The 26,731-nt window shown below is 42.0% G+C and overlaps 1 protein-coding gene across 1 annotated transcript in view; it reads left to right on the forward strand.

Moving 5' to 3' along the window:
* GPR176 (G protein-coupled receptor 176) overlaps nucleotides 1-20,148 on the forward strand; it is an 87,647-nt gene extending 67,499 nt beyond the window's left edge. Inside the window, exons 2-3 of the mRNA XM_077820306.1 lie at nucleotides 12,713-12,965; nucleotides 19,038-20,148. Of these exons, the coding sequence (XP_077676432.1) occupies nucleotides 12,713-12,965; nucleotides 19,038-20,148 (1,364 nt within the window). The remainder of the gene's footprint in view (nucleotides 1-12,712; nucleotides 12,966-19,037) is intronic.
* Nucleotides 20,149-26,731: the final 6,583 nt, after the last annotated feature.

Consider the following 26,731-nt stretch of genomic DNA (forward strand, 5'->3'; position numbering starts at 1 on the left):
AATCATGATGGAATTCCTCAAGGGCTTCTTTTCCATGGGTCCAGATGATGAAGATGTCATCAATATAGCGCAAGTAGAGTAGGGGCGTTAGGGGACGAGAGCTGAGGAAGCGTTGTTCTAAATCAGCCATAAAAATGTTGGCATACTGTGGGGTCATGCGGGTACCCATAGCAGTGCCGCTGATTTGAAGGTATACATTGTCCCCAAATGTAAAATAGTTATGGGTAAGGACAAAGTCACAAAGTTCAGCCACCAGGTTTGCCGTGACGTTATCGGGGATAGTGTTCTTGACGGCTTGTAGTCCATCTTTGTGTGGAATGTTGGTGTAGAGGGCTTCTCCATCCATAGTGGCCAGGATGATGTTATCAGGAAGATCACCGATGGATTGTAGTTTCCTCAGGAAGTCAGTGGTGTCTCGAAGGTAGCTGGGAGTGCTGGTAGCGTAGGGCCTGAGGAGGGAGTCTACATAGCCAGACAATCCTGCTGTCAGGGTGCCAATGCCTGAGATGATGGGGTGTCCAGGATTTCCAGGTTTATGGATCTTGAGTAGTAGATAGAATATCCCAGGTCGGGGTTCAAGGTGGAGAGGTGTAGAGAGGCCCTACCACTGCTCCTCAGATGGAGTGGAGGAGAGTGTTTGTCACATAGATCTTCGCCTGCTATAGTGAAACCACACTTCTAGTCTGTGAGCAAATCTACACTTAAAGTGTGCCATCAGTGGTAGCCATAGTGGGAGTCCTCATATGGACATGCATTGGCCTTTTAACCCTATGTCATCTAACTTCTCAGAGTAACTTTAGACAACAGGGGTAAAAGTGCCATCTTATCTGTGCTAACACTTACACCGCTGGGACCATAGCTGGAGATGCACGTATAGATTTCCTGAAAAGGAAACCCTTTTAATGAAGATACAAATAAATAAATCACTTTACAAAAAGTGACAGGGTGTTGCTTCTATTTTCTTTTTCTTTCTAGTGATGCCTGTATTTATTTTAATAAGTTGTCTAGTTTTTGGAGTCCTACTCTTGTGTTTTTTCTTTCCATAGTGTGATTAGTAAGGAAATAACAGGCAAATAAAGAATAGCAGAATATGCTGTGTACATACAATTGGGAACTGGTGATATAACAACTGACAGTACATTTTGCGATCAAGAGAAAGTAAATATGTGAAACTTTTATACCTGTAAAAGCAGATAGGCATTCCTGGAGGCAGGAGCGTGACAGACAGACTTTGTGAACACCTACTCCTTCGGCAAACAGGGATTTTATAGAACAGCAAGCTCCACTGCACGGTGTTTACTCCAACCATTTTTAGTATTCTAAGGGACATTTTTTTTTATCTGCTCAGGCATTCAAAGAAAATGAGCACTGATCTCTTGTATCTGAGTAAGACTTACTTCATTCCTCTGTATACATGACAGAAACAGATTCAAGTTACCAAGCATATGGTACTCACGTGTAAGCCAAAAAAGTGTAGGTTTGAGGTTGTGATGAGTATGTTTCAAGATCAGTTTTATAGGCAAGTCAGTGTGGCCCAGGGATATGATGAATGCAGTCAGTAGTACACTAAATTACAGCCCACTGCCTTCCTCATTTTTAAGTAAGAGGTGGATCCCTGTGAAAAGCTGTTAGGATCAAGATGGAGCTTTGAATGCTGGGACTTGGGTTGTTATTTCTATTTGGAAGGCACTAAGAGTATGTCTACACTACAAAATTAGGTCGAATTTATAGAAGTCGGTTTTTTAGAAATCATTTTTTATATAGTCAATTGTGTGTCCCCCCACACTAAATGCTCTAAGTGCATTAAGTGCATTAACTCGGCGGAGTGCTTCCACAGTACCGGAGTGTTGCACTGTGGGTAGCTATCCCACAATTCCTGCAGTCTCTGCTGCCCATTGGAATTCTGGGTTGAGATCCCAATGCCTAATGGGGCAAAAACATTGTCGCGGGTGGTTCTGGGTACATGTCGTCAGACCCTTCCTTCCTCCCTCCGTGAAAGCAACGGCAGACAATCATTTCGCGCCTTTTTTCCTGAGTTACCTGTGCAGACGCCATACCACGGCAAGCATGGAGCCTGCTCAGCTCACTGTCACTGTACGTCTCCTGGATACTGGCAGATGTGGTACTGCGTTGCTACACAGCAGCAATACATTGCCTTGTGGCAGCGGATGGTGCAATAGGCCTGATAACCATCGTCATCATGTCCGAGGTGCTCTTGGCTGCCTTGGTAAGGTTGATCAGGAGCGCCTGGGCAGACATGGGCTCAGGGACTAAAATAGGAGTGACTTGACCAGGTCATTCTCTTTAGTCCTGCCAGCAGTCCTGTTGTACTGTCTTCTGGTGAGCAGGCAGGAGATGAGGATGGCTAGCAGTCCTACTGCACTATCTGCTGCCAGCCAAAGATGTAAAAGATAGATGGAGTGGATCAAAACAAAAAATACACCAGATTTGTTTTGTATTCATTTGCTCCCTCCTCCCTTCGTGAAATCAATGGCCGACAATTGTTTCGGTGAGGTCTGTCAGGGGCACCTTGAAAAGTTTAATGGAGATTCAGTCCTGTCTGAAATACCGGGGGGAGGGATAGCTCATTGTGTTGAGCATTGGCCTGCTAAACCCAGGGTTTTGAGTTCAATCCTTGAGGGGGCCATTCTGTGTGACAGTTGTTTTTGTTTCTCCTTGATGTAAAGCCACCCCCTTTGTTGATTATAATTTCCTGTAAGCCAACCCTGTAAGCCATGTCGTCAGTTGCCCCTCCCTCCATCAGAGTAACGGCAGACAATCGTTCCGTGCCTTTTTTCTGTGCAGACGCCATACCACGGCAAGCATGGAGCCTGCTCAGATCACTTTGGCAATTAGGAGCACATTAAACAGCACGCGCATTATCCAGCAGTATATGTAGCACCAGAACCTGGCAAAGTGAAACCGGACAAGTAGGTGACGTCAGCATGGTGACGAGAGTGATGAGGACATGGACACAGACTTCTCTCAAAGCACGGGCCCTGGCAATGCGGGCATCATGGTGCTACTGGGGCAGGTTCATGCGGTGGAAGGCCAATTCTGGGCCTGGGAAACAAGCAGAGACTGGTGGGACTGCATAGATTTGCCGGTCTGGGACGAATTCCAGTGGCTGCGAAACTTTCGCCTGCGTAAGGGCACTTTCATGGAACTTTGTGACTTGCTTTCCCCTGCCCTGAGGTGCAAGAATACCAAGATGAGAGCAGCCCTCACAGTTGAGAAGCAAGTGGCAATAGCCCTGTGGAAGCTTGCAACACCAGACAGCTATCGGTCAGTTGGGAATCAATTTGGAGTGGGCAAATCTACTGTGGGGGCTGCTGTGATGCAAGTAGCCCACACAATCAAAGATCTGCTGATATCAAGGGTAGTGACCCTGGGAAATATGCAGATCATAGTGGATGGCTTTGCTGCAATGGGATTCCCTAACTGTGGCGGGGCCATAGACGGAACCCATATCCCTATCTTGGCACTGGAGCACCAAGCCGGCGAGTACATAAACCGCAAGGGATACTTTTCAATGGTGCTGCAAGCACTGGTGATCACAAGGGACGTTTCACCAACATCAACGTGGGATGGCCGGGAAAGGTACATGACGCTCTCATCTTCAGGAACTCTGGTCTGTTTCAAAAGCTGCAGGAAGGGACTTTATTTCCAGACCAGAAAATAACTGTTGGGGATGTTGAAATGCCTATAGTTATCCTTGGGGACCCAGCTTACCCCTTAATGCCATGGCTCATGAAGCCATACACAGGCAACCTGGACAGTAGTCAGCAGCTGTTCAACTACAGGCTGAGCAAGTGCAGAATGGTGGTAGCATGTGCATTTGGATGTTTAAAAGCACGCTGGCGCAGTTTACTGACTCGGTTAGACCACAGTGAAACCAATATTCTCACTGTTATTACTGCTTGCTGTGCGCTCCACAATATCTATGAGAGTAAGGGGGAGACATTTATGGCAGGGTGGGAGGTTGAGGCAAATCGCCTGGCCGCTGGTTACATGCAGCCAGACACCAGGGTGGTTAGAAGAGCACAGGAGGGTGCGGAAGCTTTGAAAACCAGTTTCAGGACTAGCCAGGCTACAGTGTGAAAGTTCTGTTTGTTTCTCCTTGATGAAACCCCCCACCCCCTTTGGTTCACTCTACTTCCCTGTAAGCTAACCACCGTCCCCTCCTCCCTTCGATCACCACTTGCAGAGGCAATAAAGTCATTGTTGCTTCACATTCATGCATTCTTTATTAATTCATCACACAAATAGGGGGATAACTGCCAAGGTAGCCCGGGAGGGGTGGTGGAGGAGAGAAGGACAAGGCCACACAGCACTTTAAAAGTTTAAAACTTTAAAACTTATTGAATGCCAGCCTTCTGTTGCTTGGGCAATCCTCTGGGGTGGAGCGGCTGGGTGGCCGGAGGCCCCCCAACCGTGTTCTTGGGCATCTGGTTGAGGAGGCTATGGAACTTGGGGCGGTCTGTGCTCCTGCTGCCTTTCCTGCAGCTCAACCATACGCTGGAGCATGTTAGTTTGATCCTCCAGCTGCCTCAGCATTGAATCCTGCCTCCTCCCGTCACGCTGCCGCCACTTTTCAGCTTCAGCCCTCTCTTCAGCTCGCCACCTCTCCTCCCGGTCATTTTGTGCTTTCCTGCACTCTGACATTGTCTGCCTCCATGCATTCTTCTGTGTTCTGTCAGCGTGGGAGGACAGCATGAGCTCAGAGAACATTTCATCACGAGAGCGTTTTTTTCGCCTTCTAATCTTCACTAGCCTCTGGGAAGGAGAAGATCCTGTGATCCTTGAAACACATGCAGCTGGTGGAGAAAAAAAAGGGACAGTGAGCAGTCAGCAGAGGTATATAAAAAGACATATTTTATAGAACAATGGGTACACTCTCACGGTAAACCTTGCTGTTAACATTACATACATAGCACATGTGCTTTCGTTACAAGGTCACATTTTGCCTCCCCACATCGCGTGGCTAACCCCTCCCCCCTTCCCGTGGCTAACAGCAGGGAACATTTCTGTTCAGCCACAGGCAAACAGTCCAGCAGGAACAGCCACCTTTGAATGTCCCCTTAAGAAAAGCACCCTATTTCAACCAGGTGACTTTGAATGATATCACTCTACTGAGGATAACACAGAGAGATAAAGAACGGATGTTGTTTGAACACCAGCAAACATTCGCTGCAATGCTTTGTTCTGCAGTGATTCCTGACTACGTGCTACTGGCCTGGCGTGGTAAAGTGTCCTACCATGGTGGACAGAATAAGGCTGCCCTCCCCAGAAACCTTTTGCAAAGGCTTTGGGAGTACATCCAGGAGAGCTTTATGGAGATGTCCCTGGAGGATTTCTGCTCCATCCCCAGACACGTTAACAGACTTTTCCAGTAGCTGTACTGGCCGCGAATGCCAGGGCAAATTAATCATTAAACACGCTTGGTTTTAAACTATGTATACTATTTATATAGACTCGCCAGAAGTCCCTTCTCTGCCTGGCAGGTCCAGGAGGCAGCCTTGGGTGGGTTAAGGGGATACTGGCTCCAGGTCCAGGGTGAGAAACAGTTCCTGGCTGTCGGGAAAACCAGTGTCTCTGCTTGCTTGCTGTGAGCTATCTACAACCTCGTCATCATCATCTTCCTCATCCCCAAAACCTGCTTCTGTGTTGCCTCCATTTCCATTGAAGGAGTCAAACAACACGGTTGGGGCAGTGATGGCTGAATCCCCTAAAATGGCATGCAGCTCATCATAGAAGCGGCATGTTTTGGGCTCTGACCCGGAACGGCCGTTTGCTTCTCTGGTTTTCTGGTAGGCTTGCCTCAGCTCCTTAAGTTTCATGCGGCACTGCTTCGGGTCCCTGTTATGGCTTCTGTCCTTCATGCCCTGGGAGATTTTGACAAATGTTTTGGCATTTCGAAAACTGGAACGGAGTTCTGATAGCATGGATTCCCTTCCCCATACAGCGATCAGATCCCGTACCTCCCATTCAGTCCATGCTGGAGCTCTTTTGCGATTCTGGGACTCCATCATGGTCACCTCTGCTGATGAGCTCTGCCTGGTCACCTGCAGCTTGCCACGCTGGCCAAACAGGAAATGAGATTCAAAAGTTCGCGGTTCTTTTCCTGTCTACCTGGCCAGTGCATCTGAGTTGAGAGTGCTGTCCAGAGTGGTCACAATGAAGAACTCTGGGATAGCTCCCGGAGGCTAATACTGTCTAATTGCATCCACAGTACCCCAAATTCGACCTGGCAAGGCCGATTTCAGAGCTAATCCCCTTGTCGGGGGTGGAGTAAGAAAATCAATTTTAAGAGCCCTTTAAGTAAAAAAAAACCAAAAAAAAAGGACTTTGTTGTGTGGACGGGTGCAGGGTTAAATCGATTTAACACTGCTAAATTCTACCTCAACTCCTAGTGTAGACCAGGGCTGAGATACTAGGGTGATAGAGGCTATACAAACACCTAGATAGATGTGCAAACATCACATCTTTATGCCTGATGGAGGAAATGTTACACGTTTCTATTTAAAGACAGCTGTGTACATGAAAGAATTTAAAAACGCATTCCAGTTGCTTGCTATATTGGAGAGGGATAGAACACAACTGGCATTTTAAATGCAGGCGTAAGCAACAATCATCAATTTGCATGCAAGTTTTAAATCTCTGAGTCATGTGTGAACGATAACTGCAAGCACGTGAAAAAGAAACAGTATCTTAAAAATAAGGCATATGTGAATAGAACTGCCTGTTTCTTGGAATGAAAAAATAATATTCAAGTTTATAATGAATTTTGCTCAAAAATACAAAAATGAACATCTTGAAACATATTGGAAAGAATTAGATTCACCTACATCGGTGCACTCTGTTCTGGAGCTGTTGTATTTTTTTTCTGTACGGGAACATTTTCTGTTCCCCGTGGTATGGCACTGTGCAGCATCCCAGGAGGATGATCTGATGGTTTTCACAGAAGAAATTAAAAAACAAAACAGGAAAACAACTCAGCTCTTAATGTAGACTGTTTGGGAAAGCAATCCTGTAACAGCCCATGTGGCATGGAGATAGGGAGTTGTGCATCATCTCAGGTGCGCAATGAAATATCACAAAGGTGAAATTCTGGCTACATTTAAGTTAGTGGGAGGTTTTCTGTTGACTTAAATGGTCCAAAATTTTACCCTAGATGTGTAAACATAAGTCTCCATCCTGTTTTTTTTGCCACAAGGTTTTAAAATACTCCTCTACACCCCCTGTTGTTGCGTAAGAAAGAAAGAAGTGTGGCATAGGTCAGGGAGAGTGGGTGGTTCTCTTAACTGCTGGTCCTGAAGCAATAATTCCAGTGTGCAGCAGCTATTATGTTTAACATTAGTTACTCCTGCAGCTCATTTTGCCTCAGATGTCAAAGATCTGCCTACACATACATATAAACTAAAAAGTGAAAAAACAAGAGTTGAAAAAAAGAGTGAAATCAAAATTAATTGGCCATAAATTTAACAGAAGTGTGGTAATGACATTAATGTAAGCAAGCAAGAATTATTATTATTTATTTGTATTGTGATAGTACCTAGGAGCCCTACTCATTATAAAATTTATTGGTTAGGGAATTTAGAAACTTTGCTTTATATTTTCCATATGCAAAGAGGATGCATACTGTCAGTCTACAAGGCTTTTATTTTGATTAAGGAAAAAAAACAGAAAATAAAAAAAATATAAAAAAAATAATGTGTTGTTGTGGTTGTTGCTGAAAATTGAAAATTGTTGGTTTTTAAGAGGAGGTATCAATGTTTTCAATGAAATTGTCCAGGGGGGTGGGGGAACCCATTTTCCAACCAGTTCTATTACCAACCTCAAAGTTTTTGTTACTGTTGTAAAGATACTTATATCCAGTAAATTCCACTCTAGGTGGGACGTGAGAGTTCATGAAAGTAAGAAGTAGGAAAAAGAAGTCAGATTTGAAGTGTGTGGGCTTTGTATTGGGAGTTTTGCTTCAATCCTGATCTAGCCAATGTTAACAAAAGTATAATTTGGTATCCAGCTGAAGACTAGATACATGAGGGTACATTAGCTAAGGTTTCATGAGTAAATCCACAGCAAATAAAGACTTAATTCTGACTTAGTGGCAAAGGTATTTCTTTTAGATGACCATCTCTGGTTTCTATTGTGATCATCTTGCTGGTTGTTAAAGATATTATTCAGAGTTTTACTTATTATTAGAGTTATTATTAAGAGATGTTGTTACAAAATTATCTGTTTGATTTTAATACCTGGATCAACACTTTGAGTCTAGCAAAGACATTTAAGAATGGTGGAGCTTGGTGTGGAAAAAGGTGCGCTGACAACTGAGTTTAATATGTTTCTACCTGTTTCACCACTTTGAATCAGAATGCAACTTTATTGATAATAATAAAAGTTCTGAGTATGTTGCTACCCGTAGATTCCATGAACACGTAAAAATGTTCGCCGGAGTTTGACGCCTTAGCAGACTATTTTTCAGCGTGATATATTAGCCCATTTTTGTAGTAACTTTTTTTTCTGACTCTACTTCTCTGGGTATTTTCATTATTGTAACTCTGCTTACATTGGTCTCCCTAAAATTTCAGAACAAAAAAAAGTTGGGGTTACCTAAGGCAACCATTTATTACATACAAATACAACATTATGAATAGACAGTGCATAAAGATATTTATTGTATATTAAAATTTACAGTAGTACAAGTAGATTAACTTTATTTAAATTAGTTTGGCAGACTCTATACTTAATTTTTTTTCTAAATTTAAAGGATCTATTTTTCAGTGAAGCCTGCAGAGGCCAGTGATTACTCATTGTTGCTGAGAAACATTTCCAAAGGCCTGAATGGGAGTTAGGCATCTACCCGTCGTTGAAAGTCACACAGAATGCCAGCAAGGTTGCCAACTAATGCCAGTTGTAGTGGTTGTTTTATTGTAGACATTTGCCCATTAAGAACTACTATCAAACAAGAATTTATATTTCTCCTTTTTAATTAAAATACAGCTTTGTCCTTTCCTCTAACATATTTGAAATCTTAAACAACAATAGGTGACTCGCTATACCAAGGTTGCCATAAGAGATGCCTGTACATTAGTTTAGTACTGAGGGGACAGTGCCATCTGTTGAATCACCAGCACCGCTTCCCATGGAAGTCTCCCATCCAAGAATTGACTAGCACAATCTGGTGTCATTTATTAAATGTGAGCCCAAGGTGGCCTGGCTTATCATCCAAATACCTAGGAAAATAACCTTTGATAGAAAATGTCTATAGTATTTTCAGCTGTAATGACCTGAAACATGGAGCTATAAACCAGCCAGAATACCGATAGTAGTCTGGGATCTTTCACAAATTCCAACAGCTAATGACAGAGGAATGTGGACAAAAAAGGAACAACTCTGGCTATACAAGTGTGGAAAAGACTCAAAACACAGACTGCTGTAATGCTAGTTAAATAACTCAGTCACCTAGAACAGTGTCATCCTCTCCCATGAAAATAAATGGATGATGGGTAAGCAAAACTGATATGGAAAACTGTGCAGTTCCCTGTGTAGGCTTTGATTGTCTCCATACTATCTGACTCCTGTGTGGAGTTTTCAGTGCCTTATTTTCTTTGAGGCAAAGGCTTTGTGGCATATGGTGGGAAATCTGCTGATTTCAAGCTATCAGCATGGAGAGCTTGCCACTGCATGCTGATGCCCAATGTCCTAGTCTCCTCTGGTAGCCTGGCTTGCCTAGGAGCTAGTTAACCATGGCTGCAAGTACAAATAAAGTTAAAGCTTCTCTGAGTAGCATTAGTGCCTGATTGATTTTCCATTGAAAAACCCATTGGTTTTGGAGGTATAATATACCCTTTTGAGTGCTTGCACTCAGCTCTGTCCCCAAGCTATGACCCATCGAACACATGTGGCGGTCCAGTTGCATCATGTATAGGTAAAGGATTCCTCCATCTTAGAGAGAGAGGAACGATGCCTTGTGAGCTCTACTCCTCCCACTCATCAGCCAGGTTTGGTCAGGACTTGTGCTATTTTCATTTCCTCTATACCTCCCAATGGAGGAAATCATATGACAACTCATGGTTTATAAAACTGACTCCAAGGCTGTCTCTCTAGACTCAGACTGTCCTACTTCATTAGACCTTATGCCACAGGAATATGAAGAATAGCTCAACAGTTCTCTAGCAGTGTCTGAACCATAAAAACGTCCGCTAGTTGCTTTTCTTTCTCAGCTTCTTTATTTGTATTCATTCTAACAGAGAGGTGAACCTTGCAGTGATTTAGTGATTTACTGTGAAGAGCTACTAAAGAAATTCAAAATAGGTAAATAGTTTCAATTTACAAACAAAGCCATCAGCTTCTCCCCTGCTCCAGGTCATCATAATAGTATGTTGTTAGTGTCTGAAGTGTCCTCCTTTAATAACTGGAGGATAGGAATAACAAGGAATACTTTGTTGAGCAAGTGATATGATTGACTGAATACCTTCTAGTGCTTTCAGAAGCTTTAAACCCAGCTGATTGAATGCTGCTTGGTGAATATTTTATCATGCCCAAGGCACCTGCCAAAACTAGATGAAGATTCCATTTTTAAACACATCAAATAGTAAATACTTAGCTAAATATTTTGTCAGCTACCAAATAGGAATTTGGGTAATAAGAAATACATCATACAATTGATGTAAAATTGAATAAAGAGTTATATTTTTTTACTGTAAACCTATACAGCATATCAATGGTGAATATTTCAGAAGTTATACTGTACACTTTTCTGAAATGATACAGTAAAGATACTGGCTAGTTTCTAAAAAGCTAGTTGGCAGAATGAAGCAAGGACCTACACTCAACTCAACGGCATTTCTATCTATTTGTTAACACTAGTTGTGATCTCTGGTTGTGCTTTTCCTATTAGGAAATGTTCTCTTTTCTGTAAAAATCTCTCTCTTGCAATCAGTTTGTGCTCAATCTCGTATCTGATATCTTGGTGTGCAGCAGGAGGGACCCAGCACTACATGCTACAAAGGCAGATTGCTTCCTTTCCCGTTGTGCTGCTGTGAGATTTTAATGTCATGGGTAAGGAGTCCTTCTCTGTACAATGACAGCTGTGGGCCTTTAACAACTTCTTGTGAAACCAATTACCCATTTGGATTGGTTTTGCCTTCAGCAGGGGCAGTGATATTTCTCTGGCCTTCTGTTTTTAGCATATAAATCTTTCTGTGTGTTAGGTGATAAGCTTTGTGGGTGATATTTCAGAGCCACTTTTGAAAATGTTGGCAAATGCAGGTCTCTAGTTGTAGTGGATATATGTCTAGTCACTGGGTATATGTGTTCTGTTACTGGTTTTGTTTAAAATTAGGGGAAACATGATAGGATTTTAGGGTCTACAATCATCCTGAAAAACGGCATGCTGCTGTTGTCCCTTCTTCTGACACCAGTGTCCTTTTCTGACACCAGTATAATGCCTCTGTTCAGCAGTAACAAATATCTGGAGCCTTGCAGGTCAGCTTCCCAGTGGAGGAGATAAAATTTGTATATGCTAAGTGTAACTTGTTTTATTTATATCCATACACCAATTCTAGAACAAAGGTGGTCAGACAGCATGCACGGCAGTCAATCCCTTTTTCCAGGAATCTCAGCCCTGCAGCAACACAAGTTACTGCCTCAAGAATTTATTTTAATCAAAGCCAAAGGCAGATAGCAAACTTTTCTGCTGCTCACAGAACTCCCTCTCTTCAGAAGGTACCTCCTACAGAGAACCCTGCCTAAGAAATACTAACAACAGCACAGCATGTCTTCCCAAGACTGAACATTATGTTACACACTAAAGAAAAAGAACTTGAAAGACTATGTATAAAAGCACCACTTGGTGACACCTGCCATAACATTATCTATTACTAGTTACTGTCGAGGTTATTCAGGAAGAACTGAGTCTTTGATGTCAGACTTTTTGTGTCAGGAGTAGCGTATGATCAGTGATAAATACTATCTGAACTAATGTTGATTTCTGCCTTTCCTTTTTCTGTTCCTCCCCACACCCTCATCCCACATTTCTCTTCAAACTGTAGACTATATATATCTTGAATATTGGAAAAACTTGGTTGATTTCATCTTGTGTGTTTCTCTTTTTTTTTCCCCTTGGTATAATTAGACATTATTGTCTGTATGGAATCCCATAAATTGAAAAGTAAATGAAGATAAATCTCATTCTTTTGTTGCCTAATACAGGCCTCGATGCACTACTGTAAACTTGTACCAAGGTCTTCAGAGGTAGTAAAAAAGCAGGCTGCTGACCCATTTTCACACCCAGACAAGTAATGTAAAATCAGCTTTACCTGGAATCGTTGTTTTCTTACTCTGTATATCCATCTTTTAAAATACGGTGCGCCAATTTTTTGAAATGTGGGTACCTTAATAGATTTCCATATTTGGATACTCAAAACAAACTGCCCATTTGAAACACTTATGTGTCAGTTTAAGCATCTAAATGCATGGTTTGGGCATCCTATTTAACCACTTACGTTTGGAAATTGAACTCTTTGTGTCCAATTGTGCATACACATACATACGTGCTCTTGCTCTGCCTATATAATACAAATATTAGGCGGAACCAAAGATATATAGCTAATTCTAAACAAGTGCTTTTATTTGCAGTACTTTGAAACATTCAAAATAGTCAGAAGTATAGATTTGTATTTTGTCTTTTTCTTCCCCCTTTTCCCAGGAAACGTCATGGTGCTGTGGTCGACCTGCAGAACATCAGTATTTAAATCAGTAACAAACCGCTTCATTAAGAACTTGGCCTGCTCTGGGATCTGTGCCAGTCTAGTCTGTGTGCCTTTTGATATTGTCCTTAGTGCCAGTCCACACTGCTGTTGGTGGATCTACACCATGCTCTTCTGTAAAATTGTCAAGTTCTTGCATAAAGTCTTCTGCTCAGTGACCATCCTTAGTTTTCCTGCCATTGCTTTGGACAGGTAAGAAATTAAATTTACTAGCAAAGTGTCCTTGATTTTCTTTATTTCCTTCCCTGCTTAATTACAGACATCTGAATGTTAAATATTGTTTAATGGTGCCTTGTGCCAATATATCAACTGCCTCCACCCCAGCTTTGTGTCCACAAAGTTCAATTTCCTTCCACACAAGTATGGATATAAAGATTAATCTCTGTTGTGTAGAACAGATTCATTTCAGTTTATCCTGATATCTATGGACTTCACAAAGGGGTTTTGATATGCAGATGTATCTTCAAAGATGCTTCTATCCTCTTATTCCTCCTGTCATTAATCCTTCTTAGCAACAAGTCTTTGGGATGAACAAACTTCTCGGATACTTGTCCATTAACTCACTCATTATGTGATTAATACTTTCTGATCCCACCTATCTTGAGGCAGATCTCTATTAGCATGGAAAAGTACAGTTTCACATGAGTGGTTCTCTGAGCAAAATACAAATTTTTGGTTCCAGACTAATGCAAAATTATTATTTGTATTACCATAGTACATAGGAGCCCCAGTCATGGACCAGGACCCATTGTATGAGGCGCTGTACAAACATAAAACAAAAAGATGGTCCCTGCCTCAAAGAGCATACACTCTAAATAGACCAAACAGATCTAGGGTGGGGAACAGGGTACAACGCACAAGCAGAGTGAATGGTGTGATGGCAGCAAACATCATGTTATTTCCACAATTTTCTCACTCTCCTTAGGTAGATATAGATGGGAGAGGATAAAGTAAATGGAAAGAAAAGGGAAGGGAGGGGGGCACTGAAGGCGAGAGGGTAAGGGGGACAGGGCAGGTAAGAAGGGCAGGTCTGGAGTAAAGCTGAGGTGAAGAGACTGTGAGGGAGGGTGAGGTTGGTGCAAACAGCCAATCAGCACAAGGCAGAGAAAGTACAGTCAACACAAGAGAAAGTTCTCCAAAGCATCAACAGTTCTTGCTTTGGCTGCTTCTTCTCCTACCGGCTGGAGACTCTGACTGGCGCCTCTTGGCAGGTTTCTGCCAGGCCACACAGTAGGTGGGGGGGGGAGGGGGGGCAGCCTGTGGGTCCTAGCGTCCCCCGAGTGAGCGGCTGTCTCCCTGTACAGACCTGGGTCCAACACGGTGTTGGACCAAAACAGAAATATGCAGTGTGTAGGATTAATATTGGGCAGGTTGGTCACATGACATAAGATAAATGGATGTTGCAGCTGCCAGAGGAAAGCAGACTGTCTTGTAAAAATAAGTGTGATACAAGTTAATTGCATAATTAATGCCAACTAAATTGACCTGACATCAAAGTTCTATGTTACTTGCAAGTAATGATTCCTACATTGTATATTGTACGAATGCTGTTTGTGCTAATCTGATAATGGTGTAGTTAACTTGAGTCAGTTCTGTAAGGAACCAAATCATCGATTGACTTCAGCAGGGTTAAACGAGGTATGAATTTCGTCCAATACCTTTCTATTAATATTGGGCAAAATATTGGATACTGCAGCTATGCCTGGAAGTGCCTCTTTAGCTTTCATTATAATTTCTGTATTTACTGGTCTTTATGATTTGACACTTCCTTCCCTATATGGTGTCTGACTGGGGAGAAGAGAGAATTATCCCTTAGAGTGTTGAGGATCTACTACATCCTGACATTTCAGGCATGATCAAGAGGGAGAACTGTGTTTCACCTAATGCAAACTAAATGCACGAGCCCAAGAAAAACAGAATTTTCAAATGGGGAAAAGTGATTGGCCCATAACTGTTACAGCACTAGCGTGCATCAGGATAATACATACAAGTAAACATAGGGATCAATCCTGCAGGGCTTCTGCCATCAGAGCTCACATTGATTTTTTAGTAGGAGATACAGACAGCCACTCACACAGGGCTTGGCAGGCTTGGTGCAAAATTTATATGCATATTGTTCCATTATATACATCCCTGTTTTGAAGGGTTTAGCTTTGTAATTATAATTTGCTACTTTGGGTTTCATTAAAAAGTTTGCACCTTGTTTGAGCAAATCTGGCTGAGTTTCAAGAGCACTTGGACTGATTAACGGTGGGGTGGAAATCACTAGAAACTCAAGTGAGTTTTCCTTTGAGTTTTTGATGTTGTTCAAACTCTGAGCTCAAAAGGAAACTCAGGATGGGAACTCACCTCAACTAATTAAGAAGAAGTTTACAGGAAGCCCTATGAACCAAACTGGTGGTGTTTTGAACAACTCTATTAGACTAGACACATTTCCTCTTTACTATTCACAACTTAAGGATGGTGTTAGCTAAACTCAGTTCCTGCACTCTTGGTTTGTTCTGGTTTGAAGAGAGACTGAAAAAGAATTGTACTTTTCTCTTTAAACAAAAGGGGCTGGATGGGGCTGATCATTAAAACCTCTTGTTTTGTAGTTCCCTAGGCTTCATTAATTACTTGTGCCCCTGGTGAGATACTGTATGGACACTTTACAATGACTACTCTGTATACAAAACTGTTGTATCCAGTCAAACTAATCTTCATGGAGGGAGGCTTCTATCCAAGGTTGGTCTGCTATCAGCAATTTCAGCTTCTAATAGCATCTCTAGCAGTAAAAGCCATAAGGCATATCTGTGGTATCATGAGATGCTTTTGAAGTCTGAGAGGTATTTTTATATTTACTAATTGGCTGGAGCTTACATTGAAGCTATTGTTCATCTCTAACATCTTCAAGGAAGAGGATGTGGGGGTTTGCATGGCAAATTATTGAGGTGAGAAATATTCAAGATTCATATTCAAGCATCAGTATCTCAAACAAAAAACACTATACAGCTATCTGCGACCCTATAAGCAACAGGCACCATGGTCACCAGTGAAACTGCATACTATGTGGGCCTCAGTAATAATATTCATGCCCTTCAGCATCAAAAAGCACAAGCCCCTACCACTTGATAAGGAGAATCCCTATGATTAGAAATAAATCACCTAAAGGACAATAACACCACAAATACATGAGCAGATTCTGATTTTTAAAAGCTCAAACATCCACATCTGCAAGCAAAAAAGAATATGAATTTGAGCATGTAATTGGTTCAGTTACCACAGATGGATGTGCAAATTGCTAGGTATATTTATAACTATCCATTTACTGATGGCCCTGGGCACCACAACTTTTGAAAATCAAATCCACATTATTTTCTACAGTAGAGGGACACATGCAGTGCTACATACATTGCACCTAGATTGCACCAGAAATCATATTGTACTGACAGGGCCTTGTACTTAAGCACCAACCATACTACAAAGCAAAATGTTTTAAAAAATTCTTGTACCTGTTTTTCATGCACATGCCAAGTAAAATTATATCCAATTTATTTTAGTGCTCTCTCTTGAAGAGTAGAGCTAAGACTCCTGAATTTTACAGCATTTATAGACATCATGCTTGCTTACACAAGGTGATTTACCACAGCCAAAAGCATGTATGCGACAGGACTCTCACTTCACTGACTTGCATGCCACATGCCACCAACTACTGCAACCATTCTCCAATCATATCAGCCAGGTATATTGTATTGCTGCTTACAATTACATTTTGTTTAGAAACAACATCCGAAGATATTCAGGATGAAGACATTGATGGTGCATTAGATTACTGATCTGGCAAAATCTATCCACATTTCTTATTGCCCTACATACAAATGTTGGGATTATTCTGTCCCTGTTTGTGACCTCTGACACTTTGGTTTTGGGGTTTTTTTTTGGTGCTAAGTACTTTGGGAGGTAATCCGTCATAGAACATCCTTCAGATTAACATTGAGACTCTGGCGTTTTGAATGAACATAAATGTGCCTCAGTCATTATTATTCTTTTTTCTGAATATGACCAGTGCAATGTGCATGGAGGTACGAAAATTATGAGAGAGCCACTTGGAAGTTTCAAGACCAGTATAAGATATTTTTAATGAATATAAATCCAGACAAAAATGTAATATAATCCTGGGTACGGTAGGGATAGCTATTGGCTGATCACTGACATGTGCTTCATAGAATCATAGAATATCAGGGTTGGAAGGGACCTCAGGAGGTCATCTAGTCCAACCCCCTGCTCAAAGCAGGACCAATCCCCAACTAAATCATCCCAGCCAGGGCTTTGTCAAGCCTGACCTTAAAAATATCTAAGGAAGGAGATTCCACCACCTCCCCAGGTAACACATTCCAGTGTTTCACCACCCTCCTAGTGAAAAAGTTTTTCCTAATATCCAACCTAAACCTCCCCCACTGCAACTTGAGACCATTACTCCTTGTTCTGTCATCAGCTACCACCGAGAATAGTCTAGATCCATCCTCTTTGGAACCCCCTTTCAGGTAGTTGAAAGCACCTATCAAATCCCCTCTCATTCTTCTCTTTCGCAGACTAAACAATCCCAGTTCCCTCAGCCTCTCCTCATAAGTCATGTGTTCCAGTCCGCTAATCATTTTTGTTGCCCTCCACTGGACTCTTCCCAATTTTTCCACACCCTGCTTGTAGTGTGGGGCCCAAAACTGGACACAGTACTCCAGATGAGGCCTCACCAATGGCAAATAGAGGGGAACGATCACGTTCCTCGATCTGCTGGCAATGCCCCTACTTATACATCCCAAAATGCCATTGGCCTTCTTGGCAACAAGTGCACACTGCTGACTCATATCCAGCTTCTCGTCCACTGTAACCCCTAGGTCCTTTTCTGCAGAACAGCTGCCGAGCCATTCGGCCCCTAGTCTGTAGCGGTGCATGGGATTCTTCCGTCCTAAGTGCAGGACTCTGCACTTGTCCTTGTTGAACCTCATCAGATTTCTTTTGGCCCAATCCTCTAATTTGTCTAGGGCCCTCTGTATTCTATCCCTACCCTCCAGCGTATCTACTTCTCCTCCCAGTTTAGTGTCATCTGCAAATTTGCTGAGGGTGCAATCCACACCATCCTCCAGATCATTTATGAAGGTGTGGATCTTCAGTTCTGTTCTAGAGCTAGACCTGTAAAGCCAGACTCTTGTTTAAGAGAAAGCAGAAACTGGTAGTCATTTGGCAACCCACATCATACTCAAACAGCTACCAAAACACTATCCTCATCTCCCTCCGTCAAGCCAGGAGACTGGCTTATAAACTGGAGTACACTTATAAAGTTTGCAGATGATACCAAGCTGGGAGGGATTGCAAGTGCTTTGGAGGATAGAATTAAAATTCAAAGTGATCTGGACAAACTGGAGAAATGGTCTGAAGTAAATAGGATGAACTTCAATAAGGACAAATGCAAAGTACTCCATTTAGGACAGAACAATCAGTTGCACACATACAAAATGGGAAATGACTGCCTTGGAAGGAGTACTGCGGAAAAGGATCTGGTGGTCAGAGTGAACCACAAGCTAAATATGAGTCAACAGTGTAATGCTGTTGCAAAAAAAGCGAACATCATTTTGGGATGTATTAGCAGGAGTGTTGTAAGCAAGACACGAGAGGTAATTCTTCCACTGTACTCTGCGCTGATTAGGGCTCAAGTGGAGTATTGTGTCCAGTTCTGGGCTGCACATTTCAGGAAGGACGTGGACAAACTGGAGAGAGTCCAGAGAAAAGCGACAAACTAGAAAACATGACCTATGAGGGAAGATTGAAAAAACTGGGTTTGTTTAGTCTGGAAAAGAGAAGACTGATGGGGGACATGATAACAGTTTTCAAGTACATAAAAGGTTGTTACGAGGAGGAGGGAGAAAAATTGTTTTTCTTAACCTCTGAGGATAGGACAAGAAACAATGGGCTTAAATTGCAGCAAGGGAGGTTTAGGTTGGACATTAGGAAAAACTTCCTAACTGTCAGCATGGTTAAGCACTGGAATACATTGCCTAGGGAGATTGTGGAATCTCCAGCATTGGAGATTTTTAAGAGCAGGTTAGACAAATACCTGTCAGGAATGGTCTAGATAATACTTAATTCTGCCATGAGTGCAGGGGACTGGACTAGATGACCTCTCAAGGTCCCTTCCAGTTCTAGGACTCTTTGATTCTCTGACTGTGTGATCCCAAACAATCAATACATATATTCACATCTCTTTAAACTGTCCTTGTTTTTTGGCAGGTACTACTCAGTTTTATACCCATTGGAAAGAAAGATCTCTGATGCGAAGTCTCGAGACCTGGTTATCTACATCTGGGCCCATGCCGTGGTGGCCAGCATTCCTGTATTTGCTGTGACTAATGTGTCTGATATTTATGCCATGTCCACCTGCACAGGATCCTGGAGCTACTCCCTAGGCCACTTGGTGTATGTTATTATTTATAACATCACCACTGTTATTGTACCGGTGGCTGTGGTGTTTTTCTTTATGATTCTTATCCGCAGAGCACTGAGTGCTAGCCAAAAGAAAAAAGTCATCATAGCTGCCTTAAGAACGCCTCAGAACACTATTTCTATTCCCTATGCCTCCCAGAGAGAAGCTGAGCTTCATGCTATGCTGCTCTCCATGGTTATGATCTTTATTTTCTGTAGCGTTCCCTACGTGACTCTGATGATTTACCGTACCATACTCAACATATCAGATATTTCAATCTTCTTGTTCCTCACTGCCATCTGGTTGCCTAAAGTCTCCCTGCTAGCCAATCCTTTGCTCTTTTTGACTGTAAACAAATCTGTACGGAAGTGCTTAGTGGGGACAATCGTGCAGCTACACCGGAGGTATAGTAGGAGGAACATTATCAGCTCTGGGAGTGTTGCAGATACCAACTTGGAGCCCAATGTCCGCTCTGGTAGCCAGCTTCTGGAGATGTTTCACATTGGGCAGCAGCAAATCTTTAAGCCAACAGAGGATGATGAGGAGAATGAAACAAAATCCATTGGTTCTGGTGACTTTCAGCAGAAGGAAATCCCGACCACCAGTTTAGAGGTAGAACAGACATTCGTTCAGAAATGTCTACAACACACCATTGCAGACTCGGCTGCTCAGGTGGCTCCTGCCATGCCAACAGAAGGCGAGCTGGTCAATGATAAATATTCAATGCAGTTTGGCTTTGGACCTTTTGAGTTGCCTCCACAGTGGCTCTCAGAAAATCGGAATAGTAAGAAGCGACTGCTGCCTCCCTTGGGGAATACCCCTGAAGAGCTCATCCAGACAAAGCAGCCCAAGTGTAAAGCAGAAAGAAAAATCAGCAGGAACAATAAAGTCAGTATCTTTCCCAAAGTGGATTCCTAGTAGGAGCAGGAGCTATGAATAACAAAGGAAGGCCACTTTCTACAGTACGTGATCCCATGGATCATTGTTATGCTGAAATTTGTTACAGGCTGATTTTTGTGCCAAATACATAAAAACAAAAGGGAAACATATAACAGAAGTGTTCCTTATGAATGTGTTTTCATCAGATATCTACTGGTGTCATTCCTGCTTTATTTGTGAAATCCAGACGGTAGTACAGGTCTGATTCACTTCCAAAGGGTATGTATGGCTTTGTGTACATTTCCTGTGAAACTTTCATGTTGTGATCTGGCAGCTGGTTTACTGGGCACTCCAGTGTTTAGTAAAATGAAAACATAACTATTCTGTGTTGCAGCAGCAAGCCAATAGGCAGGACTTCAGGGAGCACAAAATGGAGGCAAAATAGGTAGGCCATGCCCCTTCTACACAAAAATGGACAGAGCAAGTTTCTGAGGGTTTCATTAATGAAATATAAAAAGATGCCCTTTCTCTTTAGCTGATCTCTTACAGCAAAGTAAAAAAATTGCCATGTCAGGAACAGCCCCTAGGTTTCTTATGCATGTTACTTTCTCTTCCTTTTGTAGCCCAGTTATTTTCTCAGTTAAAGTATGCTCACTTTTGACCTAAAAAGGATCAACTAGCAGAGAAAGCCCAATTACTGGTGTAGGAGGCCCCCCCAGATTGTTTAGAAATTAACAGAAAAAAACTTATAAAATAGCCATTTCCTCCCTTTGAAAACAAATGCATTTCCTGTAGTTTAATGAAAAGTAGACTGTAGTCCATGTGATACAGTTTCTTCCCAAAGGAGCATGCATAGATGTGCCTAGGGCATGAGCCAATGGCAGTTAGATCCCATGGTGATGTGCATGGTGCATATGCCTACTGGGTGCATGATTTTGGCATGCTGTAAATAGCCAGAGTCCTGGGTAAATATGTGGTCTGCTTGTGCCCTTTTCTTTTGACTGTTTTGTGAAAACACAAGGCATTACCTTTATTTGCCTGCATTTCTCAAGGTGCAGAAATTGTAATACCTTTTTAAAAAGTGATGTTGCAGCAAGCTGATGGTTAGCCTCCAAACAGAATAAATGTAAGTGCCATTCTTTACTCTTGGTGGGAGTAGGGAGACAGCACAACCCCTAAATTTCCTTTTAGTGGTGGGCATAAACCCCAAATACTCTAATTGTAATTTACACCACTCATCTCATACTAGATCGGGGTGGCCAACCTGAGGCTGAGAAGAAGCCAGAATTTACCAATGTACGTTGCCAAAGAGCCACGGTAATACGTCAGCAGCCCCCGATTAGCTTCTCCCCTCCCCCGCTCCCAGTGCCTCCCGCCCATCATCAGCCCCATCGATTAGCACCTTCCCCACCCTCTCCGCACCTCCCGATCAGCTGTTTCATGGTGTGCAGGAGGCTCAGGGGAAGGAGGAGAGAGGAGCGAGGGCATGGCAGGCTCAAGGGAGGAGGCAGGAAGGGGAGGAGTGTGGGCAGGGCCTGTGGCAGAGCCAGGGGTTGAGCAGTGAGCACCCCCTGGCACGTGGGAAAGTTGGCACCTGTAGCTCCAGCTCCGGAGTCGGTGCCTATACAAGGAGCCGTATTATTTTCTGAAGAGCCGCATGTGGCTCTGGAGCCACAGGTTGGCCACCCCGTACTAGATCATCCAATATATGACTTTCACAGCAGATTTCCACACCTGGTGCCTAAATCCTTTGTGAATCAGAACCAAACTGTCCATTCTATCAAAAAGCTAGTCTATCTAGGAGTGCTCAGGCATTGTACTGTAGCTCACCTACCTTCTTGATTACAGATGTATTGTTTTGCGTATCTTGAATGTGAATTTTAAACTGTGACAGTCTGTAAGACAAACTTAAAACTACTGTACCCCTGGAACTTTAATCCTTGTTCAGTTGCAGGTGGCCCTTCCTTTCTTCCATTTCTGCATTTGCTGTTGTCTCACACTGTAGTTTATCAAAAGCACAGATTGATGATACCCTAGTACTCTTTGTGCGCACTTGTTCTCAGTTTGTAGTTTAGATCTTTGGTGCATGCCAAGCCCTCACCTGTAGCCTACTGCCTGTTTAGTAAATAGTTTTCTTTAAAATGTAGAGGTGAAGACTCTTGTCTAGTTTAAAATAACTTGCCAAATCTGACCAGCCCAGTGTTAAAAGAAAGAAAGAATTCTGCCTAGGCAGAGAATGATGAATAACTGTTCTTCCTTAGACACATCTGAAGCATGACTGTGGTTTCAGATGAAGCTAAGGGTGATTCATGTCTACTAGTCACTCAAAGCAAACATTTTAACAAAAATGGGAAGAGTGTATTTTAAACTCCATTGTAAACAATGTTTCTCGTCCTCTCCTTTTAGGTTGTTGCTATGCAAGTTTAGGGGTTCTCAGTCTGGGGGCCACAACCGCAGATGGGTCACAACCACCCTGCCCTTTCCATTTAGCAATATGGGAATGGGGTCTGGCTAGTGGAAGGGAGTGGAAGGTCTCAGGATGGAAAATGTTGAGAATCACTGTTGCTAGTTATTTTTTGTAAGTGTTGATAAAATATTGCAACGGAATATGTGTTTGTTTTTTCAGAGTTACTAGATCAGCAGCCTTTATTAACAACATATCTGAAAAAGAAAGCTGTCAGCTACTGCATCTTCCTTATAAGCTTTTGGTTAAATTAAACATTTGTGGTCTGCTTCCTAGTAGGCATGAGCCAAAGCCAGCAGTCTTCATCTGAACCTTTCCTCTTTCTCCAAACTTTGGGTCTTCAGAATGGAACCCAGCTGTGAACCTCCCTTGAAAAAACAAAGCCACCCTTGGTTTTGCCCATTCTTGCTTTCATGTTCAATAGAACAATGATAAACATGGAGTCAAATTCAATAGACTTACACCAGGTATGAATTTGGCCTTTTTAATCCTAAATTGTTTTGGAGGGTGACAGGTTTGGTTGTTTTTTATGATGAAGACAAACATATGTTTCCATTCACATTGAATGTATTTAGAAGCTGGCATGTGTTTTTTTCAAACTGCCACTTGGGACACTGCATTGTTTCAGGAAACAAATTTGATTAGGATGCATTTTTTTTACATTTTAAGAATTGCTTTGGAATATAAATGATAGCTGGAAGCATTTTATTTTAGTCATTTTTGCAGCAGAGTTTATCCATTTGAACTTCTGTGAGAATCAGAGAAATGTATGAAAGCACATCTTTTGTGTTCAGAGAAGGAATGAGCTCCTGGACAGAGCATAATACGGATGCTTTAGTCAGATTATAAGCAACCAACACTCTAATAGAACTGTAGTCAAAGAACAATACATCATTCAGATGAGTGATAATGAGCTAGGGAATATTTCACTTTTAGGGTGCTGGTTTAAACTCATGATAGATCACTAGTAACTGTCATTATCATCATAGGGCTTGTCACTACATTCCTTCACCAGGGTGCCTCGTAAATGTTGGAGCAGGCTCATGCATTTACCTAAGGCTCTGCTCTGCACTGCCCAGGTGTTCCACCACACTATTCCAGTCATGAGAGTCTCAGATCTCCAGCAGAGCCCCAGATAGTCGACCTCTTCTAGGGTTGTCAACAAACACAAAAAGAAATTAATACATACCTGTGATAGTTCTTGGGGTACCCAGGACTGTGAGTCACCTTGTTACCTCCCTGCCTCCAGCATGAGGGAGACTTGCTTATACTTATCTGGGTATCAGTCCCTGACACCACCAGCCTGTTAGCCACCCAAGCACTCTCCTCTGGGCTGTAGTGTCCAGCCCCTTATCCACTAAACACTCACAGAATACCAGGTCTGCTGTCCCCAGAGGGTCAGTATACATACCAGTTGTATGATTCAACTCAGGACGAGCACCTTGCTTAATACTCCAGCACTGAGATTACTCCTGGGGAATTCTGCACCACTGTGCGTGTGCAGAATTCATGTTCCCTGCAGAAAAATGACTTCCTATTCCTTTTAAGCTCTTCCCTCCAAGTCTGATATCTTTCACAAGTATAGCAGAGTGGGGCCGTCTGAGCCCACAATAGCTCATTAACCTTGTGTTGCCCTGTGTAGGGTTTGTATACCCCATCACAGGCTGTTTGTTTGCTTATGTACGACTTCTAGCTGTGCAATATGCTCTCTGGTAACCTGCTATGAGGAAAGAGCTAATGATCAAGAGTTCTACCTTCTGATCATCAAATCAAAGTGGGAGGGGGGACCCAAACACCCATTGCCATACTGATCATTGGGGAAAGTAAAGGAAATTGAATGATGGAAAAAGAAGGAAGAAAAGACTGAGGTAATTTGGGCAGGTAAAGAGACTGGAAGATAACCTTCTCCCTTTAAGAATACTGTTATAACCCTATAGAAGAAAGAACACAGAAAAATCACTCATAATAACTCATAATGTACAGAAAAATAAATCTTTTACAAGTAAAAGTACAGATTAGAAAACAATGTCAATTTCCTGTACCCAAGTACCCCTGAAAATAATGTAATATTTAAATAACATATGGGTTTAAAACAAAGCAATTATTCAGCATTGTAGTGCTGCATTGGTTGGCTCCTCTGGCAACAATGGATTTTGATTGCATAGCAGGATACGCTTACATAGAAAGCCATGAGTCTTGTAGTATATGAGAACATTTAGTTGTTCTGAAGTTGTAGTAATTTAATGTATGCACTTGATTTTTAATATATATTTATACATACATGTACCTGTATGTATATTTTGCAGATAAAAAGCTGTCAGGCTTGCTCTACTCTGATATTTGTCGCCTTTTATAATCCTTTTCTCTGGTCAACACTAAAAGTCTGCTTTCAAGTAGTTTAATAATCAGTTTCTAAGGGGTTGTTGTAACCTTGTTTTGTATCTGGAATACACCACAAGATTTGAATTCCCAGTTTAATTAATCTTGTGATGTTTGGGGCTATTATGCCAAACCCTAAAACAATAAGACAAAAAATATTGTTACTTTTTAAGTTGCTAGCTTAACATTTAAAGTTGTATATCAAGTAACACTACAGTTTAAAAACAAAAAAACTAAGCAACAGAAAGTAATGGAAATGAAAGGCTGAGGGAAAGCTGACAATGTATTCAAATATTCATAGTTTACACAACATCTGGAATAAATGCATCTGCACCCTTGTTTCCTGTCTTCCTCTTGCTTCACCTGCCTTGCAGAGCTTTAGAATTCTGTAGGGTGTGCAGCTCCCTGTCTTGCTGTGTCCTGAAGAACTTGCTGTGTCCTGAAGAAGCTTCTCACAGCTCCCATCTCCTCTCCTTGCACGGCATGGCTCTTACAAAGCATGCAAGAGAGCATATCGACTTTACAAAGTGGATTATAAAGAGCTTTTTAAAAGTAGCCTCTTTCTCTCTACTAGGCTTTAACGGCATATCTTTAGGTATGTATGGTTTAAAGTGTTACAGTCAAGCTTTTATTTTTTTAAAGCTAAAGAGCACTCATGAAAAGGTAAGAGACTGTATGATTTCAATAAAACTAATTTGTAAGGAGCCATAACTTAATGGTTCAGCTGACTGCCTTCAGACTTTCAAAACAAAAAGAGTATACCTGAAAAGCATTTTATTTAATTTGAAAAATACTTTTTTCTATGTAAAATTAGGGGTTATTAAAATAAAATAGGTGTTATAAATAAGTTATAGTGGTATCTGTACCTATGGAAATGCTGCTTTGGGACTAGTCATAGTAATCTTTAATAACCTATAATTCAAGGACACATCAATTTTCTTCATACAGAAAAAAAACTAAAACCCAAAAGCCTGGGTGCTAATCTGCAATAAAACTTTGACATCTGAACAAAATTAAACAAACCCACTCCCCCAGTAACTTGAACCCTGTTCTGTACAACTCTGAATACACAAGCTCTTCTACTTGAACTGAAAAAAAGCTGCAGCCTCCCTTCTGTTCCCTGGAGGCCAGAGAGAGAGAGAGAGAGGAACAGCAGGGTTGCTGCCAAGAAAGATCTTCATTTCATGTCAATTTTAAAGCTTCTAAACCAGATGAGGTCAGTGAAGAGTTCTGAAAGATTGATTTTTCTGGTTACTTTACTCAGCAACACCAAAAATGTGGAATCTAATAACATTTCTTTGCTCCTTGAGCTCCTCTTCTGCATACTCCGCGCTTAGCACTTAGAGGCTTTCCAAACACTGATTTGCTCTTCTCCCAGACACTACTCTGAGGTAGGTGCCAGCAGGTATTATGGCACCTTAAAGACTAACAGATATATTTGAGCATAAGCTTTCGTGGGTAAAAACCTCACTTCTTTAGATTCATGGAGTGAAAGTTACAGATGAAGACATAAATATACTAACACATGAAGAGAAGGGAGTTACCTCACAAGTGGAGAACCAGTGTTGACAGGGCCAATTCAGGGTGGATATAGTCCACTCCCAACCATAGATGAGGAGGTGTCAATTCCAAGAGAGGCAAAGCTGCTTCTGTAATGAGCCAGCCAATCCCAGTCCCTATTCAAGCCCAAATTAATGGTGTTAAATTTGCAAATGAATTTTAGTTCTGCTGTTTCTCTTTGAAGTCTGTTTCTGAAGTTTTTTTGTTCAAGTACAGCTA

The sequence above is a fragment of the Eretmochelys imbricata genome, chromosome 6 (assembly GCF_965152235.1).
Source record: "Eretmochelys imbricata isolate rEreImb1 chromosome 6, rEreImb1.hap1, whole genome shotgun sequence".
NCBI lineage: Eukaryota > Metazoa > Chordata > Testudines > Cheloniidae > Eretmochelys > Eretmochelys imbricata.